Below are 13,893 nucleotides of genomic sequence, written 5' to 3'. Positions count from 1 at the left end.
AGTAATACCGCTGGAGAGACAACGCCACCTTGGAAAACTAACTATTGCAAATCATGTTTGAAAATTGAACCTAACTTAAATGGTTGCTTTCAAGCACACTAGGAAGGACTGAAAACCAAAAAGCAGTGTCACAGCAACAAAAGGTTTGGACATATAGATGTATGCCCGTATCCCAGAATTTTCTCCTCATTTGCTGTATTTTCAAGAAGAAATGCAAACAGATTGTTATTTCCTTCAGCAGTATACTAACATCAATCACCATTAAATATAATCAGTGCAAGGAAATGCACAATGCCTGTCCCACAAATCTTTGCAAACATGTTTCCTTTTATATACAGAAACCCAATCACTACATCAGTTAGGTATGGCAGAATTAGAAGGAAAAAAAAAAGAAAAATGTATCTAATCTAGCTGAAAAAAATACATATCATAAAAAACCAACCACAACTCAAATTAAAATGAAATTAAGCAAAAAAGAAATGAACTGAATATTGCAAATGCTTTAGCAGCAGCATAGAAATAATTATTTTGAAAAAAGGGTTATCCGAAGAAATCAAGTGTGAAAACAAATAAGACACCACACAGGTTTGGTACTGCTGTTTGATGATGTCTTTTAACAGCTAGGCATGAATAGCAATTTCATATATATATATATATATACATACACAGTATGTATATATACATACATACACACACACACACACACACACATCTATTTCATACACTTTCCTTTATCCTCCCCCTCTTACTATGATTTGCTTACCCTTTTAGCCCAGCCTTCCAATCATTTTTCCTGCATGTTTTCCCCACAGAGAAAACCTGTTTTTCAGCTCTCCTTTTTTCACCAGGTTCTATTTCTCCCTTATCCATGCAGACATACTCCTCTATAAATCACCTTCCTTTTCTACTGACCTACTTTTTGGGCTGTGGAGACTTTTTTTGCACTAACTGTTGAAGGTCTCAAGAAAGCCACAAGGTAACAACTAACACTGTAGACGCCTTCTGCTCAACATCCAGCATGTTCGAGTAGACAGCACACAAATCTATTATGGCTGTAATTCTGTTATTGTTACCAAATGAAAGGCAGGCTCAGTCTCAAGTATGCCTGAGATGTTGCCAGTTTATTTTCCAACTAACATTCTCTTACCTTCTTCGGAGCTGGTGGAGACCCACTGTTGAAGCCATGCTCTAGGATTAGGGATTAAAAACTTGGGAAATTTGGCTCTTTCTTTCATTCTAAGATTGGGAAATGCACTGCCCAAATGCACCCAAAGAACAAGGGAAGAAACACCAATATCTGATGGAAATGAATTTATATATTTTTGAAAAGTGACTTTAATTACTTTTGTATGGGTTAAGATGCCACATAAATCAATAGCTCCCTACAAGGGGAACGATAAGCATCAAACTCTTGTAATGGAGTTCCATTTAAGTGTTTGTTGTTTGTCTTTACAGATTCCACAGGTATGAGCCATTAAAAACTTGTGTATGATTTGCCAAAAAGTTTTAACAGCTACATAGAATTTCACATCACTGTTTTGATGCTTCGCAGTTCAGTTAAACTTTGGCACCAGTCACGCTTCTGTGAAGCAGCTTCTCAATGCATGTGCTTCTGTACTATGTGCATGCATTCCAGGTGAATGTTAAAGGCCTTTTGCAACCACAGGATCAACTGTCTATCATGGAAAAGGCTACAGTAACTTCTATGAAGGCACTAGAAAAGCTTTTTTATTAAGTTTGGAGACAGACACACATAAAGAGTCATTTTAAGTTCCTTTGCGTAAATTAAGACACAGAAATATTTAACACCAGTGCATTCCAACGTCTTGTACACAGTCAGAACAATGAAAAAACAGATCATACAATCATATACTGGCTTCCGTTGGAAGGGACCTCAAAAATTACCTAGTTCCAAACCCCTGCTGTGGGCAGCATCGTCACCCAGTAGATCAGACACCAAATCAGGCTGCCCAGGAACCCCATCCAACCTGGCCTTGAACACTCTAGGGCTGTGGCATCCTCAACTTCTACAGGCAGCCTGTTCCAGAACTTCGCCACCCTTTCAGTTAAAAATGACAACTAATCTAAATCTCCTCTCTTCTAGTTCAAAACCATTCCCCCTTGTCCTATCACTATCTACCCGCATAAAAAGTTGATTTCCCTCCTGCTTATAAGCTGCCTTTAAGTACTGGAAAGCTGCTATCAGGTCTTCCCTGTACCTTCTCCAAGCTAAACAAGCCCAACTCCCTCAGCAGATGTGCAATGCACAAACGCCTCTCTGAGATAATAAAGTGGAACTCATAAAATGTATCACAGTTCATGGTCTTTTCTTAGAGAATGCAAATAACTCAAATACATCATTGCAAAGGCACAATTTCTGCAACTTGAAAGCAAACAGAAGCTTGTGAGCAAGAAACCCAAAGCAAATGTTCTGAAGGGAATAACCTTCTCACACCTAAACACTATCTTTATACTTAAATATGCCGAAGTAAAACAAATCTGACCTACCTGTGTGGCTTTGTCTCTCATACACGGAACAGCTTGTCCATGATTATCACGAGGCCACTGTCCAGCAAGGTAGGGAGCAGCAAGCGTATCCAATGAGGAAGTCCGGCGAATAATACTGGAAGGGCTTGATGAAGGAGGTCTTGATTTGTCTGCTAGAGTAATAACATTTGATTAGAAAGTAAGAAAAAAAGCTTAATTCCTTTAATTGCCTACAGTAAGTCATATAAAACTAGATACTACTGTATACTGTAGCACTACTAGAACTACAACGTTATTGAAGATTCAATGAATAATTCTAGTGGAACAATTGTTCACTTTTCCAAGTTCTGCTCAATTAATAACACGCAGTGAGATGTTTTTCCTTGGAAAGCATCCTTATGTCACAAGCACTGCATCAGTGCTCAAGTAACACATTATTCCCTCAGAGGTGCAACAGTCATTAAGTGACGAAGGCTTAGATTAAAAATGGCTAGGTTTCCTCACACCTGCCAACAACTAACCAACAAAATTTGTGCCAAACTTCTTCAATTTAATGCTTCAAATTAATGTAGTAATTCCTTCCCCCGCATCTACTTGAATTAAAGGGAAGTTGTAGCTAAGTGTTTTATTAACTGCCCAACATACGATATGCTGCAGGTTTGCAAAGAGTTGTATCTAACCCCCAGTTCCATAAGTCAGCTTTGATAAGGTAATGATTTACACTTTACAAGATAATCAGCACATTTCCTCCCTTTGCACGCTGCTTGGTAACTCTATTCATATTTGCCTGACCTTCTGCAACTCTTCAAACATTTCTGATGTTTACACCAATATCACTTCTCAGAACAATTTAGACACTAACATGAGCCTTCACTGAAAGAGATGAAAGATGAAGATAGGAAGCAAAATGAGGCAGAGGAATATGGCTAAGAGAAATGTGCATCCGCCAACAATATTTTAAAGATGCAGTTAGAAGACTGTAAGCTAGGAAGTGTCAACTGCGTACGGAAGGGCTCCTCAAAACAAGAGATGGCATTTACTATGTCAAATAAAATTACAAATAGGAAAGACATAGGCCTTAGATAGACATATATTCTCATATGCTACTTTTTCTAGATGTGAAATCCAAATTCAGAAATCAAAATGATCTAAGCTTACTATCACACTCTCTACTACCCACAGAATTATACCTGCACCTACAAGGAATACAGAGGCCTAAGACAAGTGGCTAAAACACAGCAAACGATACACAGAGATCAGATGAATGCTTTAGAAGGGCTCTGGAAAAACTCAGTCATACGTTCTCTTCCTGACTGCGTCTTTGGATGAGCTCCATACTAAAAGCAGAAATACCATGGCAATTTGTCCTCTACGTAAATTCATCTATGTGCAAAAGAAGCTGTGCCCGATTACTGTCGGACTGCTAGTCATAAGATGAAACCACGACCATTATAAGTCCAGAATTCAATTTCTGTGCCGTTTCAACATATTAAAGATACACAGAGACCAATAAAACCTGTTAGTTACAGAGGTTCAGTGGTGCGGACGACATTCCCAGAACGCCAGTCTTTTAAATGTAAGTCTACCGACAGTCTATATTAATTATCCTCATACAAACACTGCATTAGAAACATACATTAAAACCATGAAGCACTATAATTATCCCCATTAACATAAAGCAGTCCGGGAACCTCATCTGTTTTATTATTTCTAATTGCACCAGCAAAGATCAAACCGCGTACTGAGCCGAGTGCCGATCCGCTCCCAGGGAGTAGCAACAAAGCTCAGTTTTCAAGTTACCAGCACTTGAAGATTCCTGTATCAAAGACAGCCTCTGACTACTACTACCATTCAGCACACTAAAGCGTCTCTTTGTATCAGAAGATTTCAGAACGATTCCTTTTGTCTGCGCCATGGGAGAATGTGGCATGCTAACACAACATGCAAGTCCTTACAAACTATGTTTGCTTCCCACGTTATATCAAACACGTTATTTCTCTGAGAAATAGCTGCCATACTGCCCTTACTTATTTTTCTTCCAAATTATCATTCTTCCTCTTCAAGAAGCTTCTCTCTTTTTTTGCCAAGGGGAAACAGAAAGGATGTGAAAAAAAATAATCAGGAAGCGTGTGTAGTCACTCACATCATCTGCGAGGCAACGGCAACAGACAGCTTCACAATCGCAGAAGCAGAAGCTGTTACTGTCTCCCCTCCCCCACCAAAATGGTGAGGATGGGGCAAACAGTGGGGATGAAAGCTGCTTATTATTATTTAAGTTCAAGGGAAGCTACATATTTCAAGATACAAAACCTATAAATATCATAAACGAAAGGAAAAAGACTTTCCCTCCGTGAATTTGGATGTCAGAAGACCGCCTTAATTTAGATAGTAAGGGATAATGGCACACGTTTACTTCCTTTCCACCCTCACAACACGCCTTGATACAAATTGCCAAAGACTACAACTCCACGCTGCTTCAAAACACTTCAATGGAAACACGCAGCGCCTTCACTGCGTTTTCCTCTACAACACTCAAAGCGTTCAGCTGCTATGTTCCCTTGATGTGACCTACATAACAAGAGATCTGCCTCCATAGAGATAGCAGTTACAACAGCTGTGGCTGATGAAAAACAATGGGGATGTTTCGTCAAACGTACAGTTCTTAAATATTAGATCTGTTCTAATTGCCTCGATTACCTCTTTAAACCAATATTTGTGGAAAGCATCAACCCTCCTACCCGTCCCCTACTGCCCTAAATAAACCCGTTTAGAAACAACGTCCTTCTGCAAGCTGGTTTCCAACAAAGCAAAGTAACAGAACGAGATATAAACAGGACACGCACAACACGAATCAACCAAGTCCACAATGAGGGAAAATACCCAGCAGTTACTGCATCTTCACGAGTCACTGCAGCACTACGGAGAGACAGCAAACCACGTATCTATACATCTATCCATGGCACCGTGGAAGGCCATCTAAGCTAAGGCAGCATAACAATGAGACTGGAGGGCAGAATTAAACAGGTAGAGATGCCTAGCAATAACCAACCGAAAGGTAGGAAAGATAACACTGCTTTGGGGTGGGATCTTCTTAACGTGCAAGTCCCACAGCTACAGTCACACTGATTTCCTTCCTCAGTTGTAGGACTGCACACCTTTGAACTGGCGACCCCGCAAAGGAATACTGATGCAGAGAGAGACTTGTTTATGTTGCACTGCAAGCGTTCATCAGGCTCAAACGGCACTGAGACACACAGCACAACCACGTGTTTTTCCTCTGGAAGGCAGTCCTGACTATTACCCTCCCATAGATGTAGAAGAACTGCTCACTCATTTGCTTCTAGCAACTCAAAACGATGCCTGGGTAGGAGAATGACTCAACGTTGTTTTACAGAACCAAGCCTCAGGGAAATGTATACAAAACCAAGACTCAGAAAGCCCAAGATGCTCACATTACTTAATTCCAGCGCAGGAAAACGCTTCTAATTCAAATACACTCCCTGGCAGCGCTGGCCACAAGAAATCTAAATTACGATGTTGCAAAAAGGAGTTCACTTTCTGTACACTTATCATTTGCCAAACAGCTTACGCAAGCAAAGCAGTCATCTGACGATACACAAAGCCTTCTGTACTCTCTTAACCTACAGAAGTCACATCTTCTTTAACTACTGCAACATGTAGGAATGAGTGTTGATAGCTCTGCAGCTATCATTTTATTTTTTAAACTCAGTGAAAAGCAAAAGGATTCTACAGTGACATTTAGGTGCGATGGAGTTCCACGTCCTCTCCCTCCAGCCAGGACAAGTTCACATCCAAGCTCTACGACTGCCTGATATTCCTGACATTCTAACAGTCTCCTTCACTTCCTTTCACACAAGTAGGCTTTAGCATCACTTCTTCATGTACCACTCTAAATAATTAAAATACAATATAGTTTGAGATAGCAGTAAAGAAAGGGAAGAAAGTCAACAGGCATTACAGGTGCCAAACTTGTTATGTAGAAAAGGAACACGTGCTGGGAGAAAGGGAAAAAAACCCCACAACTAACTTCCTCTAACAGAGGTTTGCAGATGAGTAAAGATGCCTATGCAAGAACTGAACCACAAGTGGAGATGGCAGGAGACACCCTGCAGCACAGGAATGAGGCAAAGGAGTCAGTCACCATGCAGGTGACAGGAACAACAGCACAGACACTGAAAAAAAATATATCAGTATTTATTAATATGGAAGCAGAAGCTAAAGCCTGTGAAATCAGTGCTGGAGACTGCAGGGAGAGAATATCAGAGAACAAAATGTGTCGTGAGAAGATCTAAACTCTTGGCCTTACCTTGGGAGGAAGCATGAAGAAAAACACAGAAATGTAGGGAATGTGCCACCAAACCTCCAGCTTATAGTTACCCCAACATCAATAGCAAATTCAGCTAAGTATTTTGAACATCTAGTTGTAATTCTGCTCAGAATACCTAGGTCCAAAGCAAACAAACCAAACCAGAAAACACACACCCAGAGAAAGAACCTATTAAATCAACGTTTCTGTATCTACAAATTGGAGCTCCTGTGTATCAAGGAGGATGATAAAACCTCCCAGTTCAAAACTACCCAACAGCTTACCAGAAAAGAACACCCGAAAACCATGAAGTTGAGCCTAATGCGTACAATCTGCAGAATCAGTACTGAAGTTCAGAAGCAGTTACCATCTGTCTAACCTTAAGGTTCCTTTCAATCCAAAGGAAGAAACAAAAACAATCACCCAAAACCACAACACGGCTGCAGCTACAGGAACAAACAGAAGCCACCAAAAACTGAAAACAAGAAGCAGGAAAACCTGTTACTCTGTAGTAGGTTCTGAACGTTACCCTACAGTGTCCTGCACAGCTTCACAACTCCAGCCTCATGCAAAGCTCAAGTTCCACTTCCACGTTCCTGCCTGCTACGTTTTCTCAGCTAGATGAGGAAAGCAAAGCTGGCTCAGCGCCTGTCAAGCACTGGACTACACAAGACAAATATTAAGCAGTACGAACCAGACTCAATTTGCATTTCAGGTCCATGCGAGTACTGCCCATAGATTTAATCAGGTGGCAGAAAGTAAACAGACACCACTCATCAGTCCCTGCACATCTTGTAAGAAGCCAGGAGTTCTGCGGGCACGTCGGTGATGAAGTCACCTGGTTTCTTTCTATAAGCTAATCCTCAGATCTGGTAAAGAAGTTCACTAACAGCACGGTTTCAGCAGGCCCTGACATCCTGACCTGCAGACAGAGAGACTTCCGCACCCTCAGCAGCCTGATGCACTTTTGAACCTGGATGTCAGGAGCGGCCGTCCCGCTCCTCGTTTTCCAGGTCAGGAGACTGCGTCTCTGATGAGAGCTTCAATAACGTTTCCAGGAAGAAGATTAATGATTAACAAGAGTCTCCAATGAAGAATACAGACATTCTTCAATCCAGAGCCTCAGAATGCAACCTTCAGTAAAGCAAATCCTATCTGCAAAGCTGGAGATCTAAACCAGAACCCGAACCCTGCATGGCACTGCTCTCTACCACGTACCTGCTTCTCTGCAATGCAAGTCTCAAAGAAGTACATCTGAAAAGGAAGCAAAATAAAGCTAACGCCTGCTTTGCTGAAGTACAGCACCAGGCGATTGCGACCAGGTAACGTGGCTGCACTCCTCCCCAGGGGCCAGGATGGGAAATACACATAGAGTCTGGCTATAAACGCGTTTAGAGATGAAGGAAAAGCAACAAAAGGAAACACACGCGAACGAAAGACCTCGGTACGTTACTCGGTGCCGCGGAGATGACCTCACGCAATGGCTGCCGTAGCTTTGGTTCCCCGAGAGCCCCTCAGGTAACGGCCGCGCGCCCCCCGCCCCCTCAGGTAGCGGCCGCCAGGCGCCCGGGGCAGCGCTCACCTTTGCAGCCCGGCGAGCCGGGACTCTTCCTCTCCGGCGAGCTCCTGCCTTGCTCCGGGGAGTGCCGCGGGTGCCGGACCCTGCCCGCCGTGGAGCTGCCCTCCGGCAGCGGCGAGGAGCACGGCGAGGGCCCGCAGGCGACCGGCGGGGGCGGCGGGGGGGGAGGCGGCGGCAGCTGGTGCGGCCGCGGGGGGCTGCCCCGGGCCCCGCCGCCGCCGCGCGTGGGGCTGCCGCCTCCTCCCGGCGTCTGCGCGGCCGTGGCGGGGCCGGCCCGCCCGCCGGTGGGCGTCGCGCGCGTGGGGCTGATGCTGCGCGAGGCGGCCGCCGCGCGCGCGAGACCCCCGCCCGGGGCGCTGGCGCCGCTCCTCGTGGGGCTGCCATGTTGCTGCTGCTGCTTGAGCTGGAAGGGCACCGTGGCCCGCATGGGCTGGAGACGGCCGCTCGCTCCCGCTCCGCCGCCCGCCGCCGCCGCGCCCCCTCCTCCGGGGGAGGCGGCGGGGGTCGGGGAGCCGCCGCGCCGCACGCGCTGGTGGGACATCGTCCGCTGGGGCCGGCGGCGGGAAGCCGAGAGAAGGGCGCGGAGCGCGGGCGGGTCCCGGCGGGGATCGCGACGCCTCGGACAGCTCCCGCGCCGCTCTCCCCTCACGCCCGGCCCGGAGCTCCGCACGCTGCCCGCCGCGCCGCCGTGCGCCTCATCAACAATAGTGCCCCGGCCGCCCGCCCCGCCCCGCCCGCCCCGCGAGCCCTCCCATTGGCCGCGCCGCCGCTCGGCTCGCGCGGTTACGGCGCGCCCATTGGCTGCGGGGCGCGCTGCGGAGCGGCCGGGCCTGCGCGGGGAGCGGGAGGGGGCCGCGCTTAAAGCGACACGCGGCCCCGCGCCGCCCCGGCACGTGCCGCGGGGCTGTGGCTGCGGGCGCTCCCCGCGGGCCGGGCGGCGGGGGCGGCGCGGCACCTCCGGCCCCGCGGGGAGAGCTGTCACGGGGCGGGGGGGGCTCGTCCAGGGGGGCGGCTGCACGGCGGCTCGAGGCTGCCAGCGCGGCGCCGGGAAGGGCGAGGGCTCAGCAGCGGCTTATCCAATCGCCTCGCTACCGGCTTAGCGCTGCTGATGTGTGGGTAATATCCAGGCAGACTTGGCCATCCTTCCCCTTAATTGCCGTGTTTACTGCTCGTCGTCAGATTCTTTGCGTCTTCCCCTCGGTGCTTTGAAGGTAGGGGGTGGCTGCGGGCATCCTCTTAGCCTGATGCGTCCTTCGGCGAAGAGAACGCAGCTTTGTGTCGGGCCGCCGCTCGCGCGCCGAGTCGCTGCGATGCGAGGCGAGCGGCCCTCAGCTCCCGCGGGCCGCGACGGGGTCCGTCGGTTCTCTTCTTTGTCGCCACTGCCGGTCCTGGGCTGCTCGGGAGGACCGTCCCGAGCCGTATGCCAAATCCTCGTCAGTACCGCTGTGCACGATGCGTGCTGCAGTTGAGTACCGTTGGCACGGCACAAACGGCGTGACCGCAGATTACGTGCCGCTCTCCCTTGGCAGGTGGTTTACTTCTCCTCCCTCTGGTGCCGTTTCTGATTGAAGCCCCGTCCCGCCTTGCAGAGCTCCGTTCGCGTAGCTGACACTTAACAAGGCTGAAAAGCAAGCTGCTGCGTGCAGGCCCTTTGTACCGTGCTTGGGCACGGGTCTACTTCAAGCCTTGGAAGAGGCGATGGATTTTTGCAACGGGAAATCAGACTGGCAGAAGGGAACGGGGCTGATGCGTTACTGGAGGAGGCTGTTATGAAGCTGGTCAGCTCTTGTGCACGGCAGTAACTGAGCTTCAGTCAAAGCTCACGATGCTTGCTCGCAGGTAATGTACGTGTACGTAATGGTAGCGTACACTCCACAGCAGCAGATGGGTCAGCCAAAGCCGGCCTCACAGCTGTGTTCAGTGTTGAGAACTGTCCCGGGCTACCCTTGAAAGCGGCTGTCAGGGTGAGGCCAGAACCTGGCAGTGCACCATCCCTGCTGTACCCCTTCCATCTAACAACATGTGAGTGACTTAAGTCACCTTGTAAACAGCACATGTAGGGCCGCTCACAGTCCTCCTCCTGTAGCCATCACAAGTGCTGCTGGTACAACGTGCCTCAGCATCATAATCCCAAGTAGCCATTTAATTAGGGAAACATCTGGGAAACAGCGCTTGCCTCGCTAGGAACAGCTGAGGCAGAGAGCAGACAGTTGAGGTGAAGGCATCTCTTAACTTCCCCAGCAACTCCATGCACGTACGGACAAAGAGAACCCAAGCTTCATAATGCTGCACAGGTAAATGCCTGCGAGGTAGGAATACAGCAGCTGGTGTGCCTGCAGAAGTAACCAGGACGTGGCTGCTACTTTGCAGCCCAGGGCACCCCAGGGGAGCCGAAGCAGGTTAACCTATGTATACTTTGCTTTGTTGTTGCAATTTTCAATCAAGAGCAGAAAATATACTCCTCTTTGCCGTTCTTCTCACTGTGACATCACCCAGTGGCAGTGCAGTTGCTCAGCAGGTTTTCGCTCCTTGGGTTACTTATCCTCTCCAGAAATACTGGAGTTGTTTGGAAGTGACATGCCGGGAAGATACTTTGAAGGCGTTAAGAGATTCGGAACAAACTCTAATTCCTGTTACTGTTTCAAAGAGGCCGAAAATGAAAGGTATCGATGCATATTTTTCTTGCATGACGCGCTTTTTGGATCCAAGTCACAATACTTGTGGCAATTACAGCACCTCCCGCAGTCGTCACACTGCAAACATGGCACTGCCATGCACAGCTCTGTACAAAGCAAAGCATTTACGTATGCCGCTCCTCAGCAGCCGCATTGCTTTGCATGTGTTAGAGATGAACGTTCAACATGTAAAATCGTGTGCGCAGACCCAATCAAACTGCGTGTGCTTCATACGTTCATTTGCCTAAACTAACGAATGTGTTGCAACAGGCTCTTACTCCTACACCCTATGGAAAGAAAAGAAACAACTAAGGCAGTCTTATGAATTACTTGTGAGTAGTTTAGAAAGGTTGTTCTTAACACAGAAGTCAAAGCAATGCCCTCTCCTGCCCCCACAGTGGTTTGGACCCAAACTGCCCCCCTGCTGGCAGTGCCCATCTCCCCACAGCTGGGTTTGCTTCAGCTGTCACACCGCTTCCCACATTCTGACCTGCCAGCTCCACTCCACACGTTTCATACAGCTTCATGCAGCACCTGTAGGCTGTGCGTTCATCCCATCAGTGGCTCTTACCTGCCCACACACAGCGTGATGGTGCCAACAGGGATCCAAATACAAAACAAATGAAAATGATTGTCACAGAGGCTGTGAGCCTTCTCCCATCATCTCCCACACCAGCCCTTTCACCAGTCAAACAAGGGCCGGAGAGGTGTAACTAAGTTCATAAGCCCCAGTCTCAACATACTCACTACAAAGGCAACTGATGCTTAAGGAACCTTGTTGTCCTGAGGACTGAAGGTTTATAAGTAGAATCACTCACTGCTCATAGTAATGTATATGAAAAATGTACTGTTAATAATATCAGTAATGAGCAAAATGGATGGAAAACGAATGCACTCCAAGTAGCTTCAAATGTGTTCTTGTCTTATTCTGAAATTAAATAAATGCAAAGCAGCACGCATAAAGGAGCGCCCTTCTGCCTATAATTGTTATAGCTACAGTAGTTGCAAGTAATTTTGAGGGTTGAAAGATTAAAGACTCCAGGAGCCTCATCTAAACAGTACATTATGCCCCAGGATATTTTGCTGCATTTCCCATCTCTCCCCTGCAGAGTGGGTTAGCTTTGTTTGTCTGAGTGTTGAACAGCAACGGGGGAAAAAGACATTTTAAGGTAGGACAAATGTAATGGAATTTGCTTCTCACAAAGCCTCTAAGATCCCACTTAATACTGCAGAATATGCGGGGGGATCTGGGAAGGCAGGCAGATTGAAAATAAGGTATTAAGATTAAAACAATAAAAACAACAGATGGGGACTGGGACATAAGTCAAGCCTCATGTAGTAAGGAAAAGGCAACTCAAAGCAAAATACACTCTTGCCACAAGTTATGAGGTTACAGTCGTTAAGAAAAGTAATATGGTGAGGTGTCAGTCCCTCACTGACATTAAGATAGCATGTTGCACATAACTCCTTCCTTCCATCAACAAAGACTTCCTTCCTTTTCGGTGGTATTTCTTTAAAAAGTATGTTCCAAAACCTTATTATTTATAGCACAAAATCACAAAGCGTGTAAAATAATACAAAGGTTTGTGTGCATTTGTGTTGTGCATAGAGAGGTATTCCTAGCCCACAGGCAGAACAGTGCACACGAACTGTAGAAGAAAACTCTTGGCCTAAGAATAACACTGCTCTCACAAGCCACACACAGTTTCTATACTATGAGTATAATGGAACCATGATAGTGTTAGTAAAATATTCATCTCAATTGTCAACATTATCAATTAACTAGATAAATGGAAACGTTTCAATAATGGATGTTTTATGGCCACATGACAGAATGATAAACATCCTGTGTATGTTAATAGGCACAGATCTATAAACGCTATTCACTTAAGAGAACCTAGAAGAAAGAAAGGTTCTTCTCATTCATGTCTACAAACTTGTTTTGCTTCTGTTTGTTTTCATAACATTTATAAAAGCTCAAGAAGCTGTGAAAAGCATTCTAGCATGGCTTATTGGTTCACTGAGAAGGAGAGATGAAATAACATGACTTCACTCTCCACATACATAGAGTAACCTTGCTGTTAAACTAGTTTAATTTACCTTAGCAAAGTGTATGATGGTGTAGGGGCATGGGACTCTGAAGTGGGAAAATACCTATTCAGAAACAAGGATCAAATAGTGCTCTGAAGCCTCATTGCATTGAGCCCTGAGGAGTATGGGAGCTTTTAGTTAGCCTGGTCACATCTATCAGTTTGTCTCTGTTGTGCTAACCCATCCTCATGCATCACACCCTGCATTCAGCCTGACTTTGCCTCAAGGACAGTCAGAGAGAGAATATGGTCTTTGAGGAGATGAAAATGAAACAAAGCTAGACAAAGCTCCGAGTCGCAGTGCAGCTAGTAGCCCCTCACCCAACACGCAGTCAAAATCACACAAGCTCCATAAAAGGTTTGTGTGCTCATTCTAAAAATGTGCTTGGGCTGTGATGAGCTGCCTTAGGAAGATGCTGTCCTTCTCACGAGGAACTGAAATGCATCTAGATCTGTTGTTTCCAGACTTTCTCATTATTTGCATCCTTGAATTCTGAGCTGCGTTCCTGGGATCCTCATCTAGAAATGCTGCTTACTCAGATGTGCATCTGTGCATCTCTCCCAGACTCTCCCTGTGGTACTGGGATCTGAAGGGAGGAACATCCTGTGACATAAAAGTAGAAGGCCTAAGAGTACCATTTAAATTCCAGAAATTAAAACATTCTAACTCATTTAAAGGAGAACGACAGCCTTTCGGGCTAATGTGAAAAGGTAATTTTTATACACATACAAATA

The 13,893-nt window shown here is 46.4% G+C and overlaps 1 protein-coding gene across 2 annotated transcripts in view; it reads right to left on the bottom strand.

Annotated features, from left to right (window-relative positions):
* The window catches only part of FAM117B (family with sequence similarity 117 member B), a 28,467-nt gene extending 19,368 nt beyond the window's left edge, over positions 1-9,099 (bottom strand). Inside the window, exons 1-2 of one of the 2 annotated variants that reach the window (XM_421944.8) lie at positions 8,397-9,099; positions 2,509-2,660 (exon numbers count right to left, since the gene is read on the bottom strand). In XM_421944.8, the coding sequence (XP_421944.6) occupies positions 2,509-2,660; positions 8,397-8,934 (690 nt within the window). In that variant the 5' untranslated portion in view covers positions 8,935-9,099. The remainder of the gene's footprint in view (positions 1-2,508; positions 2,661-8,396) is intronic. The other variant, XM_004942631.5, reaches the window with a different exon arrangement.
* Positions 9,100-13,893: the final 4,794 nt, after the last annotated feature.

The sequence above is a fragment of the Gallus gallus genome, chromosome 7 (genome assembly GCF_016699485.2).
Source record: "Gallus gallus isolate bGalGal1 chromosome 7, bGalGal1.mat.broiler.GRCg7b, whole genome shotgun sequence".
Lineage (NCBI taxonomy): Eukaryota > Metazoa > Chordata > Aves > Galliformes > Phasianidae > Gallus > Gallus gallus.
The sequence above is the reverse complement of the archived record's forward strand: the minus strand, read 5'-3'. Positions and strand labels throughout refer to the sequence as shown.